At 46.3% G+C, this 19,462-nt stretch overlaps 2 protein-coding genes across 2 annotated transcripts; both read left to right on the plus strand.

The window, feature by feature from the left end:
* Positions 1 to 6,536: 6,536 nt before the first annotated feature.
* LOC125554072 (SNAP25 homologous protein SNAP33-like) lies at positions 6,537 to 9,673 on the plus strand. Its single transcript, XM_048717685.1, has 6 exons — positions 6,537 to 6,873; positions 7,931 to 8,306; positions 8,673 to 8,763; positions 8,837 to 8,961; positions 9,044 to 9,141; positions 9,243 to 9,673. Exons 2-6 carry the CDS (start codon positions 7,971 to 7,973, stop codon positions 9,340 to 9,342), a joined length of 750 nt encoding a protein of 249 aa, XP_048573642.1. The 5' UTR covers positions 6,537 to 6,873; positions 7,931 to 7,970; the 3' UTR covers positions 9,343 to 9,673.
* Positions 9,674 to 15,728: 6,055 nt separating this feature from the next.
* Positions 15,729 to 16,371, plus strand: LOC125552505. The gene has a single exon (XM_048716089.1). The coding sequence runs from the start codon at positions 15,956 to 15,958 to the stop codon at positions 16,193 to 16,195; it is 240 nt and encodes a 79-aa protein (XP_048572046.1). The 5' UTR covers positions 15,729 to 15,955; the 3' UTR covers positions 16,196 to 16,371.
* The last annotated feature ends 3,091 nt before the right edge of the window (positions 16,372 to 19,462 follow it).

A 19,462-nucleotide genomic window follows, 5' to 3' on the forward strand; every position in this document is an offset into this window, starting at 1 on the left:
AGGTAATTGTACCTTCTCCCTTATTGAAAAGTAGTTCATCACAGAAATCTGTTCCTGTGACTACTACACCAATTAGTGAGGAAGCTAATGATGATGATCATGTAACTTCAGATCAAGTTAATACCAAATCTCGTAGGTAAACCAGAGTGAGATCCGCACCAGAGTGGTACGGTAATCCTGTTCTGGAAGTCATATTACTAGACCATGACAAACTTGCGAACTAGGAGGAAGCAATGATGAGCCCAGATTCCGCGAAATGGTTTGAGGCCATGAAATCTGAGATATGATCCATGTATGAGAACAAAGTATGGACTTTGATGGATTTGCCCGATGATCGGCAAGCCATAGAAAATAAATGGATCTTCAAGAGGAAGACGGACGCTGATAGTAGTGTTATTATCTACAAAGCTAGAATTGTCGCAAAAGGTTTTCGACAAGTTCAAGGTGTTGACTACAATGAGAGTTTCTCACTCGTATCTATGCTTAAGTCTGTCCGAATCATGTTAGCAATTGCCGCATTTTATGAAATCTGGCAAATGGATAAACAAAACTGCATTCCTTAATGGAGGATTTATTAAAGAAGAGTTGTATACGATGCAACTAGAAGGTTTTGTCGATCCTAAAGGTGTTAACTAAATATGCAAGCTCCAGCGATCCATCTATGGACTGGTGCAAGCATCTCGGAGTTGGAATATGCGCTTTGATAAGTTGATCAAAGCATATAGTTTTATACAGACTTGCGGTGAAACCTGTATTTACAAGAAAGTGAGTGGGAGCACTACAGCATTTCTGATAAGTATATGTGAACGACATATTGTTGATCGGAAATAATGTATAATTTTCTGGAAAGCATAAAGGAATATTTGAAAGGAGTTTTTCAAAGAAAGACCTCGGTGAAGCTGCTTACATATTGAGCATCAAGATCTATAGAGATAGATCAAGACGCTTGATAAGTTTTTTCAATAACTACATACCTTGACAAGATTTTGAAGTAGTTCAAAATGGAACAGTCAAAGAAAGAGTTCTTGCCTGTGTTGCAAGGTGTGAAATTGAGTAAGACTCAAAGCCCGACCACGGCAGAAGATAGAAAGAGAATGAAAGTCATTCCCTATGCCTCAGCCATAGATTCTATAAAGTATGCCATGCTGTGTACTAGATCTGTTGTATACCCTACACTGTGTTAAGCGAGGGAATACAATAGTGATCTAGGAAGTAGATCACTGGACAGCGGTCAAAATTATCCTTAGTGGAATAAGGATATGTTTCTCGATTATGGAGGTGACAAAAGGTTCGTCGTAAAGGGTTACGTCGATGCAAACTTTGACATTGATCCAGATGATTCTAAGTCTCAATCTGGATGCATACTGAAAGTGGGAGCAATTAGCTAGAGTAGCTCCGTGCAGAGCATTGTTGACATAGAAATTTGCAAAATACATACGGATCTGAATATGGCAGACCCGTTGACTAAACTTCTCTCACAGGCAAAACATAATCACACCTTAGTACTCTTTGGGTGTTAATCACATAGCGATATGAACTAGATTATTGACTCTAGTAAACCCTTTGAGTGTTGGTCACATAATGATGTGAACTATTGGTATTAAATCACATGACAATGTGAACTATATTATTGACTCTAATGCAAGTGGGAGACTGAAGGAAATATGCCCTAGAGGCAATAATAAAGTTATTATTTATTTCCTTATTTCATGATAAATGTTTATTATTCATGCTAGAATTGTATTAACCGGAAACATAATACATGTGTGAATACATAGACAAACAGAGTGTCACTAGTATGCCTCTACTTGACTAGCTCGTTAATCAAAGATGGTTATGTTTCCTAACCATAGACAAAGAGTTGTTATTTGATTAACGAGATCACATCATTAGGAGAATGATGTGATTGACTTGACCCATTCCGTTAGCATAGCACTCGATCGTTTAGTATGTTGCTATTGCTTTCTTCATGACTTATACATGTTCCTATGACTATGAGATTATGCAACTCCCGTTTACCGGAGGAACACTTTGTGTGCTACCAAACGTCACAACGTAACTGGGTGATTATAAAGGAGCTCTATAGGTGTCTCCAATGGTGAATGTTGGGTTGGCGTATTTCGAGATTAGGATTTGTCACTCCGATTGTCGGAGAGGTATCTCTGGGCCCTCTCGGTAATGCACATCACATAAGCCTTGCAAGCATTACAACTAATGAGTTAGTTGCAAGATGATGTATTACGAAACGAGTAAAGAGACTTGCCGGTAACGAGATTGAACAAGGTATTGAGATACCGACGATCGAATCTCGGGCAAGTAACATACCGATGACAAAGGGAACAACGTATGTTGTTATGCGGTCTGACCGATAAAGATCTTCGTAGAATATGTAGGAGCCAATATGAGCATCCAGGTTCCGCTATTGATTATTGACCGGAGACGTGTCTCGGTCATGTCTACATTGTTCTCGAACCCGTAGGGTCCGCACGCTTAAGGTTTCGATGACAGTTATATTATGAGTTTATGAGTTTTGATGTACCGAAGTTAGTTCGGAGTCCCGGATGTGATCACGGACATGACGAGGAGTCTCGAAATGGTCGAGACATAAAGATTGATATATTGGACGGCTATATTCGGACACCGGAAGTGTTCCGGGTGATTTCGGAGAAAACCGGAGAGCCGGAGGGTTACCGGAACCCCCCCGGGAGAAGTAATGGGCCATATGGGCCTTAGTGGAGAGAGAGAGGGGCAGCCAAAGGTGGGCCGCGCCTCCTCCCCCTGGTCCGAATTGGACTAGGAGAGGGGGGGCGGCGCCCCCCTTTCCTTCTCCCTCCCCACTTCTTTCCCCCTCCTAGTAGGAGTCCTACTCCTACTAGGAGGAGGACTCCTCCTTGGCGCGCCATAGGGGCCGGCCCGGCCTCCTCCCCTTGATCCTTTATATACGGGGGCAGGGGGCACCCCTAGACACACAAGTTGATCCACGTGATCATATTCTTAGCCGTGTGCGGTGCCCCCTTCCACCATAATCCTCGATAATATTGTAGCGGTGCTTAGGCGAATCCCTGCGACGGTAGTACATCAAGATCGTCACCACGCCGTCGTGCTGGCGGAACTCTTCCCCGACACTTTGCTGGATCGGAGTCCGGGTATCGTCATCGAGCTGAACGTGTGCTAGAACTCGGAGGTGCCATAGTTTTGGTGCTTGATCGGTCGGGCCGTGAAGACGTACGACTACATCAACCGCGTTGTGCTAACGCTTCCGTTGTCGGTCTACAAGGGTACGTAGACCACACTCTTCCCTCGTTGCTATGCATCACCATGATCTTGCGTGTGCGTAGGAAATTTTTTGAAATTACTACGTTCCCCAACAGTTTGTTGAGACCGATGAATTGTGGGTTTATGATCAAGTCTATCTATGAACAATATTTGAATCTTCTCTGAATTCTTTTATGTATGATTGGTTATCTTTGCAAGTCTCTTCGAATTATCAGTTTGGTTTGGCCTACTAGATTGATCTTTCTTGCAATGGGAGAAGTGCTTAGCTTTGGGTTCAATCTTGCGGTGTCCTTTCCTAGTGACAGTAGGGGCAGCAAGGCACATATTGTATTGTTGCCATCGAGGATAACAAGATGGAGTTTTCATCATATTGCATGAGTTTATCCCTCTACATCATGTCATCTTGCTTAAGGCGTTACTCTGTTTTCATGAACTTAATACTCTAAATGCATGCTGGATAGCGGTCGGTGAGTGGAGTAATAGTAGTAGATGCAGGCAGGAGTCGGTCTACTTGTCTCGGACATGATGCCTATATACATGATCATACCTAGATATTCTCATAATATGCTCAATTCTGTCAATTGCTCAACAGTAATTCGTTCACCCACCGTAAAATATGCTCTTGAGAGAAGCCACTAGTGAAACATATGGCCTCCGGGTCTATCTTCATCATATTAATCTTCCAATTCTTAGTTATCTCCTTTGCTTTTATTTTACTTTGCATCTTTATCATAAAAATACCAAAAATATTATCTTATCATATCTATCAGATCTCACTCTCGTAAGTGACCGTGAAGGAATTGACAACCCCTTATCGCGTTGGTTGCGAGGAGCTATTTGCTTTGTGCAGGTACGAGGGACTTGCGCGTAGCCTCCTACTGGATTGATACCTTGGTTCTCAGAACTGAGGGAAATACTTGCGCTACTTTGCTGCATCATCCCTTCCTCTTCGGGGAAAACCAACGCAGTGCTCAAGAGGTAGCAAAGCACTTCTCGCATTGCAAGAAAGATCAATCTAGTAGGCCAAACTAAACCGATAATTCAAAGAGACTTGCAAAGATAACCAATCATACATAAAAGAATTCAGAGAAGATTCAAATATTGTTCATAGATAGACTTGATCATAAATCCACAATTCATCGGATCTTGGCAAACACACCGCAAAAAAGTATTACATCGAATAGATCTCCAAGAACATCGAGGAGAACTTTGTATTGAGAACCAAAGAGAGAGAGAAGAAGTCATCTGGCTAATAACTATGGACCCGAAGGTCTGTGGTAAACTACTCGCACATCATCGGAGAGGCTATGGTGTTGATGTAGAAGCCCTCCGTGATCGAATCCCCCTCCGGCAGATCACCGGAAAAGGCCCCAGATGAGATCTCACGGGTACAGAAGGTTGCGGCGGTGGAAAAGTGATTTCGTGGCTCTCCCTGATGTTTTTAGGGTATAAGAGTATATATAGGTGAAAGAAGTACGTCGGTGGAGCTCCGTGGGGCCCACAAGGGTGGGGGCGCGCCCTCCTACCTCGTGGAAGCTTCACGGAGTTCCAGACTTCCACTCCAAGTCTCCTAGTTTGCGTTTGTTCTAAGAAAGATCCTCGCGAAGGTTTCGTTCCGTTTGATATTCCTTTTCTGCGAAACACTAAAATAGGCAAAAAAACAAAAACTGACACTAGGCCTTCGGTTAATAGGTTAGTCCCAAAAATAATATAAAAGAGCATATTAAAGCCCATTAAACATCCAAAGCAGGTAATATAATAGCATGGAACAATCAAAAATTATAGATATGTTGGAGACGTATCAGGTACCACCGCCAACTGCACCCCGCCACCGACCATAAACCGTCGCTGCTAGGGCAGCTACAGCCGCACCGGTGGCCCATGCAACCACCCACTGCTACCCCGCCGAACCACCATGCCGTCACAGGAGCCTAGGCCACCACCCATCTGCCATCCACGCCCACCTCAACAAGGAAATGGGAAAACCGACAAGCCGAGCTATGGGCATAAGGGGACAGCCACACAACAAGGGGGTAACTCCCCGGTAGCCATCCCCTCATCCCCGGCCGATGTCGGCCAGGGCCGCCGCCGCCACCTCGCCAGATCTGGCGGCTCCAAATCCGGGCAAGGGTCACCCAGGGTAGCTAGGCGCCCCCGAGATTAACCCGCAACCCGCGCTGAAGACCGCATCCGAGGGGGACAAGAGACCCCGCTGCCGTCGACGCCGCCCGGGAAGGAGAGGACGAGGGAGGGGAGAGGGGAGGGGTTGGCTCGAGCTAGGGTTTTGCCCGCCGCCGCCCGCGGGGAGCGACGGGGGGTGAGCGGGCCCACTGCAGCCCGAGCAAGCTAAGCTCTTTGTTGGTCAAAAAAACAACACACCATGGCGACTCTATGTTTAGTTTATGTTTTTTCTCAAAACATGGCAGTTTTATGCCTCATATCATGGCATTTTTTTTGTGGTGTATCACATCTTTGTGTTGACACTCTGAACAGTTTGCAACTTTTCTTTTCATTCTTACATTGAATTTTAGATGTCATGGCAAATTAAAAATTGAGGCTATGGCAAATTACTTCTACTGGACCTTGGAAAATTTACATCCATAAAAAATAGGCATAGTGTTGCCATGGTGCATTAACTTGTCAATTGTCATGGATGGCAACTTTTGCAGCTATTTTTACAATCTAGACACATCAGCCATATAATATACTTCTACAAGTTCCCACAACTACAAAAATTTTGGTACGGAGGTAGTATGTATTTAGCTTTTCTAAGGTTGTTTTTTCTAACACACTACAAACACATATGCTTACATACACGCATCCTTATATAAGGTTGGCTATAAGATTAGTAATTCTTCTCATCTTCTCTCTATCTCTTTCTTCACATTTATTGCATCCGGCTAGGAGCATGCATATAGTTATGCTCTTATATAAGGGTCCACTCCTCTTACATTTTCACGCTTCTCTTCTTCATATAGGCAAAATTGCCATGTAAGCGGATAATAAACCTGCTGTTTCACTTGCTCAGCATGTGATTGTGTGCGTCGTTGCAGTAATCGGTTTAGTCAAAAGAATAGCAAAGCTGAATCCCACAACAACAACAAAAGAATAGGAGCTTTCCCTTAAAAAAACAGGAGCACCTCTTTACCCGGAAAGAAAAAAGAGAGCTGAAGAGGAAAAAAAAATCCCCACGTGAACGAGACGCTCCCAACCCAACGGTCATATTCCTCTCGTCTCGATCTCATCCGCCTCTGAAACTCCCCTTCCCTTCTAGTACTACGAGGCGGCTCCTCCCTTCTTCGATCCATCGCACAGCAGGAGGCGCCCCCTACCCGTCCCCCGCGCCAGTGTCGGGGACCAAACCCTAGCACCGCCACCCACCCGATATCTCGCCGCCGCCGTCTCTCCGCCTCGGCCCTGCCCCTCCTCGTCTCCCCTTGTCCCCACCCCCGGCCGCGCAACGCAGCATTGCCCCCGCCCCACGGAGACGAGGCGGTCAGGCAGAGCTAGGGTTCCGAGATCGGGCGGCGGAAGGCCACCGGAGAGATCTGATCCTCTCCCCCACCCTGATCCGATCCGACGACCCGGCCCAGCAAGGTGAGGTGCCGCCGCCCTCCTCCTCCTGCTCCTCCCCACTTGAGCCCGTGGTACGATTTGCTTGCGGTGAATCCGTGATCCAGTTTTTGCGGTAGCTGTCGCTCGACTTCAGATTGCGATTGGGGTACTACTGTTGTACTCCACTATTTCTATGAGAAATAGTATATGGGCTATATTTATTTTTTACTTAAGAAATGTGGATTGCTTATTTACAAGATCGTTCCGTGATGCTGTAGTCCTGAGTAACGGGCAGGGCGCCAAATGCGAACTTCACATTTGCTGTTCATGTGCCCGCTTAAATGTTTGATCGATTCGACACTTGCAGATGCGGTACATTTGATGCGACTAATTCAGAGCTTCCTTTTGTCTGGTTTGTCAACCGTTTGACAAATGATAGGCAATATTACATATTCTTTGGTGTATGAATGCAGGAAACCCAATAAAATTAATGTCAAGGGTATTTGTTTCGATGCTCTGTTAGGAATGCCACATATGTACTTCCTGAGGTTCACATTGCCTTCCCTACTGATTGAAATTTGATCTGACCTGGCTAGTTTCACAGGTTGTACATAAAGAACAGTTGGGGTTTTGTTACTGGGAAGGAGTTAATACTTATTTTTTAGAAGCTCATAATCATGATGTAGGGTTTTATGTTTATGTTTATGATAAGTTATTGTTCCTGCTTTGTGGAATTTATTGGCCTTGCATCAGAAAGAGTAGTTCAACAAGTCAGGGCTTTGTTTATTCTCAGTTACCACTCTGATTCATAATTTTCTTTATAAAATGATTACAACTGTGAGCCTAAAATTCTTTGCAACTACATCTTGGTTTACTAAACATCTGTTGGATTGGATGAGCTCATTTACAGTATGATGCTATATTTCTAATTCATAGTGATCTCTTGTATGTGCTTTTGGATGGTGACCGTTCATTGTGTATCTTCTATATGAGATCACTTTTTTAGTAAATATTTTTCTGGTCGAGACTATTAGAATACAGTCACCTCACAACTCTAACGCTTGCTGATGCTTCCCTTTTCCTTTCCTTTTCATACCAGAGATCTGCCCATTGCTCCAGTGTGTAGTGAATAAACTGAGATGTCAGTATCAATGAATATGAGGCAAAACTCAGTCAGCACTCCTATCCGTAGGACGACAAATCCCTTTGATTCTGACTCTGATTCTGAAGTGCCCTCAAGACCATCAAGGGCACAATCAGCTCCAACACAGCACACCAATCAATCTGTGCAAGAATTGGAAGATTACACTCTACGTAAAGCAGAAGAAACCTCAAGCAAAGCAAATGATTGTGTTAGGGCAGCCGAAGCTATTAGGGAAGATGCGACACAAATCCTTCTGACTTTGCATCGACAAGGTGAACAGATCACTCACACTCATCGAGTAGCGGCTGACATCGAGCACGACCTTACCATGGTAAGTTCTATGATACTGGGTAACCCAGGCATACTGAAGTTAGCTTCTGGGTACTGCTCATAAAACAGGGTTAAGATTTATAGAATTTCCATATATATTGATCCTAATTTCAGTCATCACCTCATCAAACACTAGAGATGAATAGCTTTATAATCCACTTATAAGAATAGCTCTGTGCATATTAGGGTTCTGCATCCTATTGATTAGATATTAGTGTGGAAATTTTAACTTTCTGATTCAGAGTAATTGATGCCATTTAACTTTTTGAGTGAACCTCTATGGCTACACAGGTTTAAGTTGCTGTTTGTGTTAGCAATTTTTGTCTTGTTTTGAACATTAACCGAAAAATTCTGAATGTTTCTTCAGAGTGAGAAGCTTTTGGGAAGTCTAGGAGGACTATTTTCGAAGACATGGAGGCCAAAGAGAAATCAACATATAAAAGGCCCTGTTTCACAGAGTATGGTGGTGCAGATTCTGAATAGTTTCAGAGACTATATTTTTCCTCGGCTGATCCTTTTGGGTTATTGCAGATAGTTCTTTTAAGAGTACATCAAACCAAATGGAGCAGAGGCAGAATCTTGGTATTGGCTCAAGACCTCAACAATCTCCCAGTTCTGTACATAGTGCGCCTGCAACTGCGATGGACAAAATTAAGGTATGTCTTGTCAGTTCAGTAGAGCTATAGAAGGGACAATGGGCTAGTGTGTTCTGAAGCTTATCATTGTTTATCTTATTAGGCTGAGAAAGCAAGGCAAGACGATGCATTTGCAGACTTGAGTAACATGTTGGGAAACCTGAAGGATATGGCACTGGATATGGGTACAGAAATCGATAGGTACCACCTCTTTAAAATATTTCTTCAGTTGGGCATGGTAAAAAGATGTTACATTCACTCTGTTCTTACAATATTTGATGGAGACCATTCCTTTGCTGCAGGCAAAACAAATCACTGGATACTTTCAGCGACGACGTTGATGAGCTCAACTTCAGAGTCAAAGGTGCGAACCAACGGGGGCGTCGGTTGCTTGGGAAGTGATACCAGAGTTGGAGTCAGGCTGTGTGGAACCACTGTGCCCATGCCTTTGACAGTTAATTTTGACTATGCTGTGGAGCCTATAGTGTGTTTCTGCTGCTATATTCCTGTTTCATAACTGTTGTTTTTTTGGCAAATAGTCATATTCTTGTATTGTATTGTATTGGGGCCTATTGTACTAGTATGTTGATGTTTCCTGGTTTTTCTTGGGTTGTATGGCTACTAGGTCAGTTACTTGGTGTTACTCCACATATAGACACCACCTTTTTTGGACATATATGTTTTGCTGCTGTAATATATGTCAGAGCCAAAAGCTCCAAAGCTGTTTTCCAGATATGTGTGTTAGTGACCTGAAAATGTAACCGAGGTTGAAAATTCGATTCATCAGAACTGAAGTGCATCTTGTTACCCCATTTCGTTCAGTAGCAAATAATAGCAAAGAATCTCCGTTTCCTATAAGGCAAAAGAAAAATCGCAAAACCATTGACAGATCAACACATCTGCTCGCCATCCAGCACGCATGATCTCTCAAGTCTTCATCGACAGTCCAAGGTCCACTAGTCCGTTAATACTCATCACCTCCCTCAGGTGGACAGGCATAGTCCGATCCTCATCTTTAACTGCTTGCATTGGATACACCCTGTGGCCCGGACCTCCTGAAGGTCCACGTGTCTTTTTACTTGAGAACATGGCTCTAACATGGACCCTTGTTGAAAAATTGAGATAACCGAAACTATCACATGATCTAGAGTATAGTTTTGCAACATGTGTAAGATCCGGTTGTAAAATGTCTAGTGCTTCCTAAAGTAGTCATGATCTCCACATTGTGTATTTCTATTTCGAGGGTTATTATGTTAAGGGTGTGTAAACTAGTTGAGTGATTGTGATGCTTTATCAAAATATTGGTCTATAATAGAATGACATTCACATACAAAAAATATCTTTGTTTATTATGTTATTGTAAGTTTTCTGCCACTTCTTGCAATGACCCCAGTATGTCTCCAACATACTAAAATTGCAAGAAACTAATTTTACTATGCAGCTCTCCCTCTATGTTAATGGTTTATTTTTGTATGCAATGCCAATGCATAGGAAGAGGGTTAGACATCGTTGTTATACTATCTACGTTACTTTCTGCTCTCTACTTAGATCAAGAACCTAATAAATAAAAAGAAAGAGGGAATTAAAAACATATCAAAACAGATAAGTGGTTGAAAAAATGTGACCATGGTAGAAGTAGGGGTGCGGCCTTAAACTCCTTTTCATGCCCATGGAAACAATGTGAATCTTTTGTCATGAAACCTTTCCAATAAAAGTAATTATCCCTTTGTGTCACCAATGTACTGTAAAAATATTGTTGCAAGACTTATCTATTTATCTATGTAATGCTGCCATGGCAACCAAAAACGCCACCAACAGCAAAGCGTTGCCATGGCAGCGTTATTGTTTTTCTACCCGGGGGAGGTTGCCACTGGTGCGTGTGGGCTGATGCAGTTGGATGCTGTTGCGTTTTGTTGATACCAACGATTGCAACAAGGGGATCTGCCCCAACGATGGCCACTCGGAGCTTCCCATCGCATGAAAAAGTTTGGCGGTGAGGGGAGGCCACTAGTCACGACACTAGGCATGCAAGCGGTGGTGGTCACGACACCACACGCGGGTAGAAAAGGAGGGGCACATGACGACTGTTGTCTACAACATACACGTGGGTGACAACCCAAGGGCACACGGCGACGATTACAGTCATTAGCCAGCAGTGAGGGATGCAACTACAGATGGGTGGAGCTCAAGCAGGTTGTGTCCATAGGCGAGATGCGAAAAGTAAGGAGATGGAAGAAAACAAAGGGAACAAAAGAGGCCCACATGTAGACTTGGCCACCTGGGCCGACACGGCCCGACCCCAGGGCAAAACGTGCCTAGGACACCACGGCCCCCGATGACACGTTTAGTATACATGTCATGCCAGCCTTTGTATCTCCGCAGGCCCATGCACGACACTACAGGTAAACGGCTAGCCCCTTGACATGTTTGGACCATATGCTTAGGCCTTATGGACTGTTTTTTGGGCCATTTTGGCATGCCGGGTTGTCTTCTAGGCCATATATAAAAAGAATTCAAAAAGAAATGGGTCATTAGCGTGTCATGCTGGCACGCGTGCTTAGCCTCGTGGCCCATGAACGGCCCCAGGTGGGCGACATGTCGGGCCTGGCAGGCCACGGGTCGGGCACGCATGCCAATGGGTTTACATGTGACCCGCCGCCCAGGTGGCCGGGTTTGCCGACATGTCATATGTGAAAATTAGGGTTCTGGAATATAGGCTATTGTTGGAGTTGGATGTGATATTTTGGGCTCAGAAATTGGAGCCAAAAAAGGCTATCTTATGGGCTACAACTAGATATTGCTCTAAAGGTCCTTTTTTGCCTGGACTAACCATCCTTGTTTAAAGATCCTCCAAAAAACCATCCTTGTTTAAAGAGTGGGAACTTTGTTCAGGGATACTTTTTGTAGAAACATGACGCGTGAGGTTGTTGTAAAGCTTAGGTAGGTGCGATGTGTATGACCGATGATGTTGATTCATGTATGACATGTCATGCTAATAATTCACTCATGTTACCTAGAGATTTAAGCTAGCACACAACTTTGTTGGTGCTGAAATTTTGGTTGTGTGTGTGTGTGGGGGGGGGGGGTTAAAGCACGTGAATGTAAGAATGAATCGGTAGCGTGGGGGTACGATGATGATGCCAAAATATAAAGGAGACCATGGCTTTCGGGAATTGAATTATTCTATTTGGCGCTACTTGCTCGCCAAGTGTGGAGGTTGTTGCAAGATAACTCGACATTGAGTGCAAGAGTTTTGAAGCACTTTATTTCTCATTGACTTTTTTGCACTCAATTGATTTGTCATCGCACCCTTTCTAGGCATGGCACTCTTTATGCGAGGGAAGGGGTATTCTTAAAGTAGGATTGATCAAGAGTATCGAAGATGGTCGGATGACACATGCATGTAATCATAATTGTATTTAGCAAGATTCCATGATGCAGTCAACATGTGCTATTTCTGCCCCCCCCTAATGATGGTTCTTGATTTTATGAACTCATCTACCAAGGGTTGGTGAAAGTGCATTGATGCTCAATTACCATTTCGGTGTTGATAGTAATAGGATTAGTGAGATATGATGTTGGTTTTGAAGTTTATCTCAAGATGTTGGAATCTCATGTGTCTATGGACTTTGGTGAACCCCTATTCGAAAAGGACAAAAAGACGGTGTTCTTCGTGTGGCTCGAAAAAAAATTCGGTTTATTTTGAGTCATAAAAGAAGTCTTACTATTAAGAGGGGTTGTTGTGATAGCGAGCTGAAAAACTCATTTCAAATCAAACACATATTGCTTTCCCCCAAATATCGTGAAAGGATGTTTTCTTACCAAGGTTGAAGATGTCTTAGAAGGTTGTCCCGGTGCCGGGGATTATGGACCTATGGGTGCGCAAAGTCATCAAGAAGCAACCAGTCGCCATTGTGGGCGTGTTTGGTTACATTGCCAATCCAGCCTGCCCCGACGAGCCTGGCTCTAGTGAGCCGGTTTGAGGGGATGCAGGCCAAAAAAAACCAGATGCACATAGTTTGGTTGCCTGCATGCCCCTAGTTGCACGAGACTACCATTTTTGACTCGGCGTTTGGTTGTCCGCATTGTATTAGGCACACATATGACATGGTGTTTGATTGCAACCTACATAAGGTGTTGTCACCACTTCTAACTAGTGGTGAGCTTACCACACACAATCTAAACATGTAGCGTCAGCTAGTTAAACAAATGACAGTTCATCCTAACTACTATCAAATGACAATTCAAATTATTAAGAGCCATTGGTGTTGCTGCTACCAGATCTTCCTCTTCCTCTTCCTCTTCTTCTGCTTCTGCTTCTTCTACTGCTGCTTCTTCTTCTTCCATCTTCTTCAAATCCTGCACTGACCTCTGTTAAGCCACATTGCCTCTGCCCACTCCAACCTTTTGTTCTTCCAAGCGTCATTGTCAAATGCCTCCACACCATGGCCGGAGCTAACAACATCGTCAGGCTCGACCTCTTCCTCCTCAGGCACGTGTTTATCAAAGCCCCACTGGAGGATCCAGTTATGCAGAATGCAACAAGCAAGAAGAAGCTTAACCTGAGTGGAGTATGGGTGGAATGGCTTCTGATCCAGGATCTTAAACCTATTCTTCAAAACTCCAAATGCCCTCTCGACAGTTATTCTAAGGCTGGAGTGTCTGAAATTAAACAGCTCATGTGCAGTCCTAGCACAGTTCCTACCAGAGAACTCGTTGAGATGGTACCTGATTTTCCTGAAGGGTGGAAGAATACCCGACCGACATGCATAACCAGCATCTTCAAGGTAGAACTTGCCGCCGGGGATGTTGATCCCATCAGGTCGACTCATGTTGTCACTGAGAATGTTAGCATCATGCGCTGACCCCTCCCAGCCAGCCAACACATATGTGAACTTCAGATCAAAGTCAACAGCATCAAGCACATTTTTGGCTTGTGTAGTGCTTCCTCTCTCTGTATGTTGTAGACTGTGACCTAGGAACTCTGGCAGTGACATGAGTACCATCTATTTCCCCAATGCAATCCTGAAAATGGCATCACAAACCTGTGTTAGTGCTCAATTTGAACAATACAAGCATATCAAGCCATGAAATGTGTATATTGCCAATGCTCACCTTGAAGTATGGATACCATCTTGGGCTTCTGCGATTCTTGGGTGGAGTCTGACCAGATGGTGTCCTGATCATCTCTCCTCTAAGCTCCCCAATAGCAAAAAGCATCTGCTTGAAGTACCTAGAGGTGGTCTCCATTGATCTCCTGAACGTGTTGTGAATGACCCTGAACCTCTGGTTATGGCCAACAACATGGAGGAACATGACCACTTGCTCTTCGACACTGGTGTTGATGCTATCTTGTAGCAGCCCCCTGCTCCTGAAGGTCTCGACAAGCCTGTCAAATGGTGCTCTTTTCATTCGAAGCATCCACAGAGCCTCGACGTCATTGTAGTTGTAGATGTAGTTCAGATTTTGGATCCTCTCCTGTTCCCGGAGAAATAATGGACCATAGCGGATCAAAGGTTTCCCAGCAGGACGAACAACTCTCTGGTGCATGAACATGACCCATGCCTGAATCACACTAATCAGTGATGTTGCCTGGATTATCAGCCTCATTCGTGCGTCCATAATCTAGTCGACAACGACAGTTCGTTCAGTGGGAAATCAATCCTACACCTAGCCTAACGGCCTAACCACCGAGCTAACAAAGGGGGGGGTGCTGCTTACCGTCATCGGAGACGAGGACGGCATAGGGGGAGCCATGACACAGACTAGGTTGACCAGACGGTGGGCAACAACAAGGGGAGCACCAGATCCGCCGCAAACGCCGTCGCCTCTTCCGCCGCCGCCGTCTCTAGCACAGATCTGAAATCGCAACCGCCGCCGGTGGTAAGGCAGTAGGGAAGAAGGGGGGGTAGTGGCTATGGATGAGCGAGTGAAAGGGGGTGAGGCTAGATTTGGCGCCAGGACGACGCGCCAGATTTCCATGTCCCGTCATCCCCCCTCGCCCTCGCGTCTCACCCGCTCGTGCGACCTCACGCCGCACTCAGCCTGGCTCGCGAGAAACTGCCGATCCGAGCGTTTCCAACGAGCCAGGCTCTAGGCTGCTTTTGAGAAGCGTGCGATGCAAGCCCAACAGTAAAACCAGACAACCAAACATGCCTCTCCATTCTCACGCGGCCTTGATTGGGCTGAATGCAGGCAACCAAACACGCCTTGTGTGTCCCGAGGGCTCAGGGTCCATGGCCCCCGCGTGCCCTGAGTAGGGGTTTTGTCCCTCTGGACGGTGCGGGGTCTTCATCATTATTATTTTTTTGCGAATAGGGGTCTTCATTATTTCATCATTCTATAAAAAGGAGCGATCCGATGGCCCACAGGGCGACCGATCTTGTGTTCGCCCGGTTGACCGACGGAGAGCATCACTTCAAAATCAGGGGGAAGTCCCTTAAAAAAAATCAAGGGGGCAGGGGGAGGGGCGCGATTTTTTTATGGCGTGGTCCCCGCAGCCGCGTCGCTACTAGCATGGCTCCCGAAAGCGTCGTTTCGTTTTCAAGCATGTGAAAAAACCATCCAAAGCAATGAACGCGAGAAGGCAACAAAAGGCTCTACGAAGCGAACCGCCGACGCGTCTCTCCTGTATCAAGCACGGAAACCTAACGGACGCCAACCCAGGCCCAGCCCACGACACGGCAAATACCTAAAAACATTAATTATATAATCAATCAATACGGCCGGCCAGGTCAAGGAAAAAATTAAAATCCCCCCGTTTATTTCCTGCTATAAAAGGCCCGCCCCCGTCCTCCATAGCCTCCCCAAGCATGAGCTCCTCTCCCCCGCTCTCCTCCACCCCTCCCATGGCCGCCCCCAGCTCCTGGGCCTCCCCGTTCCACGAAAAGAGAGCTTAGCGCTGCCGAGCCCTCCGTCCTCTCCACTTCCCGGCTGCTTTCTCCGTCCGTCCGGTCGTCAATCTTCGTCGAGCAGAGAGAGGGAGGGAGGAGGTCGTCAGATTCGCGCGAGATCCATGGGGAAGTACGTGGAGCTGCTGGACATGGGGGTGCGCATCGCCGCGCGGTTCCACTCCCACTGCCCGCAGACGGCCCGCATGTACTACCACCCCCCCGCCTCCTCCTCCGCCGCCCCCGGCGCCGGCGACGGCGGCCGGATGGTGCCCGGAGAAGGCGCCGTGGCCATGGCCATGATGAAGAGGCAGCAGCGGGCCGCCATCGACGCCACGGAGATCATCCTCTACACCGTCGTCTAGGCCGGCCGGTTGCTGCTGCGCTCATCCGGATTTATCGTACCATTGAAGGGAGAGAGAGATGCTATCTTATTTTATTGTTACCTTTGTTTTATTTTCGAATCGAGGAGAGGGAAATGAAAGACGGGAGTGAATGTTCGATTGATTGAATGAATGGATTGAAGAATTCGCGAGTTAAATTCGTTTGATTTCCGATGCGTTTTTGCCATTCGTGTTGAAACCGTTGCCTGAATCTCTTGTCCCCTTTCCGATATTTTTTCCGGCGTGATTGGGGGAGGCTGCTCACAGCAAGACCCTCTCCCTTTACTTTTACCTAAAGTTAGGAGCACCACAGATTTTTTTCCCTTTAAAAGAAGACATGTTAAGGCAACGATTTCAAGTTAGGCCGGTTGCTGCTGTGGTCGGCTCATCCGGGTGCCTCGTTCATTCCGTGTTATTTTCGAAACATCTATTGAATGAATGGATTGAGGCATTTTCTTTTTCGTTGTTTTTAATCACCCTTTATTAGAAGAAAAAGGGCACAAGCGGCGCAATGGAACAGCAGAATCGTCTTCCACGATACTGAAGATCGAACCCAGTTCCGTCGTCCTGGATGGACGGGCGCGTGGCAGCCGCAAGATCTGCCGGCCCCCCACGCGTGGCAGCCGCAAGATCTGCCGGCCCCCCACCCATGCGGACACAGATCAGGTGACATGCATCTTTGCATGTTTACCGTGTGCCTTGCGGCCTGAATTTAAATTTAAACATTACAAAAAAATATAAAAAATCACGCATGTTCACAATACATATTAAGATAACCCTTCAAAAATTCAGATTAAAATTCAAAACATACATCGAGAAGCAAAAAAAAGAAACTCAGATGTGAATAGTATACAGAGAACCATTCCCAACTATTCATAACGTATTTTTCTTTTTTGCTTCTTGATGTATGTTTTGAATTTTGATCTAAATTTTTGAGCGGTTATCTTAATATGTGCTGTGAATATGCATGATTTTTTTCAGATTTTTTCAAAATGTTTAAATTTGAATTCGAACCGCAAGGCACACGATGACATGCAAAGATGTATGTAACCTTTTTTTAGATTAAGGTGCATGTCACTGTTCCACCCATGCCCAGCCCCTCTCGACCGATGGTGGGAGTACTACTTTTGAAAGTCACGTCTGCCCTCTGCCTGCTGCTCTGCGCGGTCCGCGGTGGGGTGGGTGTGGTGCAGGGCGCAACAGGGGGAGGGAGGCACCGACGCGACGCAGCCGGACGGTGCCCGATTTCAACCGCCTCGATGCTTTCCACTCCAAATAAATAAATAAAACAAAATTAGACGACTTTGCTAGTAAATGAAATCGAATCCTAAGCTAATAATTTCGCGGCATCAACGAAGGAACGTACTAGGATCCTAAAATACGTGCTGCAAACGGGCCGGATATCTCGGAGCGGCGTCGAGTTGTCCCCATCCCACACGTTTGCTTCCCGTCGCCGCGGGGACGGGTGCTGTGAACGGCTGTGGCTTTTGCGCGGTGGGTGGCGACGGACGCGTCATCGTCGTCGTCCCGATATCCGCGGGGCCCCGCCGCGATACTACTTTCGTCTCGTGTCGGGCAGCGGGTCCGTCCATGGCAAGTCGCTTCTCCCGCGCTCCGCCCGGTTCGGATGCGCCGCGCCGGGGGGAGGCGGACCTGCGGGCAGACGCAGACAAACAGCGACCGCTTTACCTCGATTAAAACGATTCTCTCCATTATTAACCCCCAAAAAAGATCCCATTCGATTTTTCGTCTTGAGAATAGAACTAGAAGGTCTGAGTCTTGTGCGGTTCGCAAGGGAAGGGAAGGGAAGGTGCCCTCGCAGTCGCAGACAGCGTTCCTTGCACGTCGATGCCGATTCCTTGCTTTGCCCTCCACTCGCTCTCTAGAACAGGCCTCTGGTTTCTTTCTTTCGCGGGGAACTCTCTAGAATAGACTTGCTCTCCGGCATCCGTTTCCTTTCCGCTTTAGACCAATACACACGTACGCATCTCTAACACCAAACTTTTCTGGTGAAAACGCGGCCGCATACCCACTCGGGACGAGATGGTGTGATACGAAGATAAACGCGGCCAAACAATCTATCTACTGGTAACAGCAATCTATAAACAACTGCTACCACTGGCGATGTCCGTACAGTCACATGCATGGATATCTCCAAGCAATTGCAAAAAATACTTTGGAAACGCATGCAAGTGGTTCATTTGTTTATAGCCTGATCAATCGTTTGGCCATGAGACCCGCGCACGAGAGAGAGGGGGGTCTGCACAGGATGAGGAGAGAGAGAGAGATTGAGCGGCGGTGGGTCGTCGCGTGCACCTGTTTGTCGCTTGCTTCTTGGACGCCGTCCAGCCGTTGGAGCTTTGGATGCTTTGCTTCCTGTCGCCCTTCTTTAATGAACTGGTGGACCCTAGGAGCGTTGCGCCCTTTTTACTGCGTCGGCGATGTGGACGGATCATCTTTGCAGGTGCGCTGGTTCTCGTCGCCCAATAGCAACGCAGATGGTCAGCCGGTCAGGGGCGCCGTGGATGCTCGGTCGTCTCGACTTTACTACACCTACTGCACTGCAGCCATGGCTTGAGTAGGTCCACCAGTGACCAGCAGCTCCGGAGTACCAGTAGGACGGAGCATCCGCAAGACTGCAACGGCGTCCACACCGAATGTCATTCAGTTCAACGGCGTCCACAGGAACGGGTCTAGATTGATTTTCGGTGGCTACGGAGGCTTGATACGTCTCTAATGTATCTATAATTTTTGATTGCTCCATGCTATATTATCTTCTGTTTTGGACATTATTGGTCTTTATTATTCACTTTTATATTATTTTTGAGACTATAACCTATTAACCGGAGGCCCAACCCAGAATTGCTATTTTTTTTTTTGCTTATTTTAGAGTTTTGAAGAAAAGGAATACCAAACGGAGTCCAAACGGAATGAAACCTCCGGGAACATGATTTTTGGAACGAACAAGACCCAGGAGACTTGAACCCTACGTCAAGCAACCAACAGGGAGGCCACGAGGTAGGGGGCGCGCCTACCCCCCAGGCGCGCCCTCCACCCTCGTGGGCCCCGTGTTGCTCCACCGACGTACTTCTTCCTCCTATATATACCTACGTACCCCCAAACGATCAGAGACGGAGCCAAAACCCTAATTCCACCACCGTAACTTTTTGTATCCACGAGATCCCATCTTGGGGCCTGTTCCGGAGCTCCGCCGGAGGGGGCATCGATCACGGAGGGCTTCTACATCAA

The sequence above is a fragment of the Triticum urartu genome, chromosome 4 (assembly GCF_003073215.2).
Source record: "Triticum urartu cultivar G1812 chromosome 4, Tu2.1, whole genome shotgun sequence".
In the NCBI taxonomy this organism is placed as follows: domain Eukaryota; kingdom Viridiplantae; phylum Streptophyta; class Magnoliopsida; order Poales; family Poaceae; genus Triticum; species Triticum urartu.

Excerpts from the sequence above, each read along its gene's own strand:
- LOC125554072 (XM_048717685.1), top strand. The coding sequence starts at position 7,971 with ATGTCAGTATCAATGAATATGAGGCAAAACTCAGTCAGCACTCCTATC. Across the intron at positions 8,307-8,672 it reads TCGAGCACGACCTTACCATG|AGTGAGAAGCTTTTGGGAAG; the intron begins GTAAGTTCTATG and ends ATGTTTCTTCAG. Across the intron at positions 8,764-8,836 it reads AAAAGGCCCTGTTTCACAGA|ATAGTTCTTTTAAGAGTACA; the intron begins GTATGGTGGTGC and ends GGGTTATTGCAG.
- LOC125552505 (XM_048716089.1), top strand. The coding sequence starts at position 15,956 with ATGGGGAAGTACGTGGAGCTGCTGGACATGGGGGTGCGCATCGCCGCG.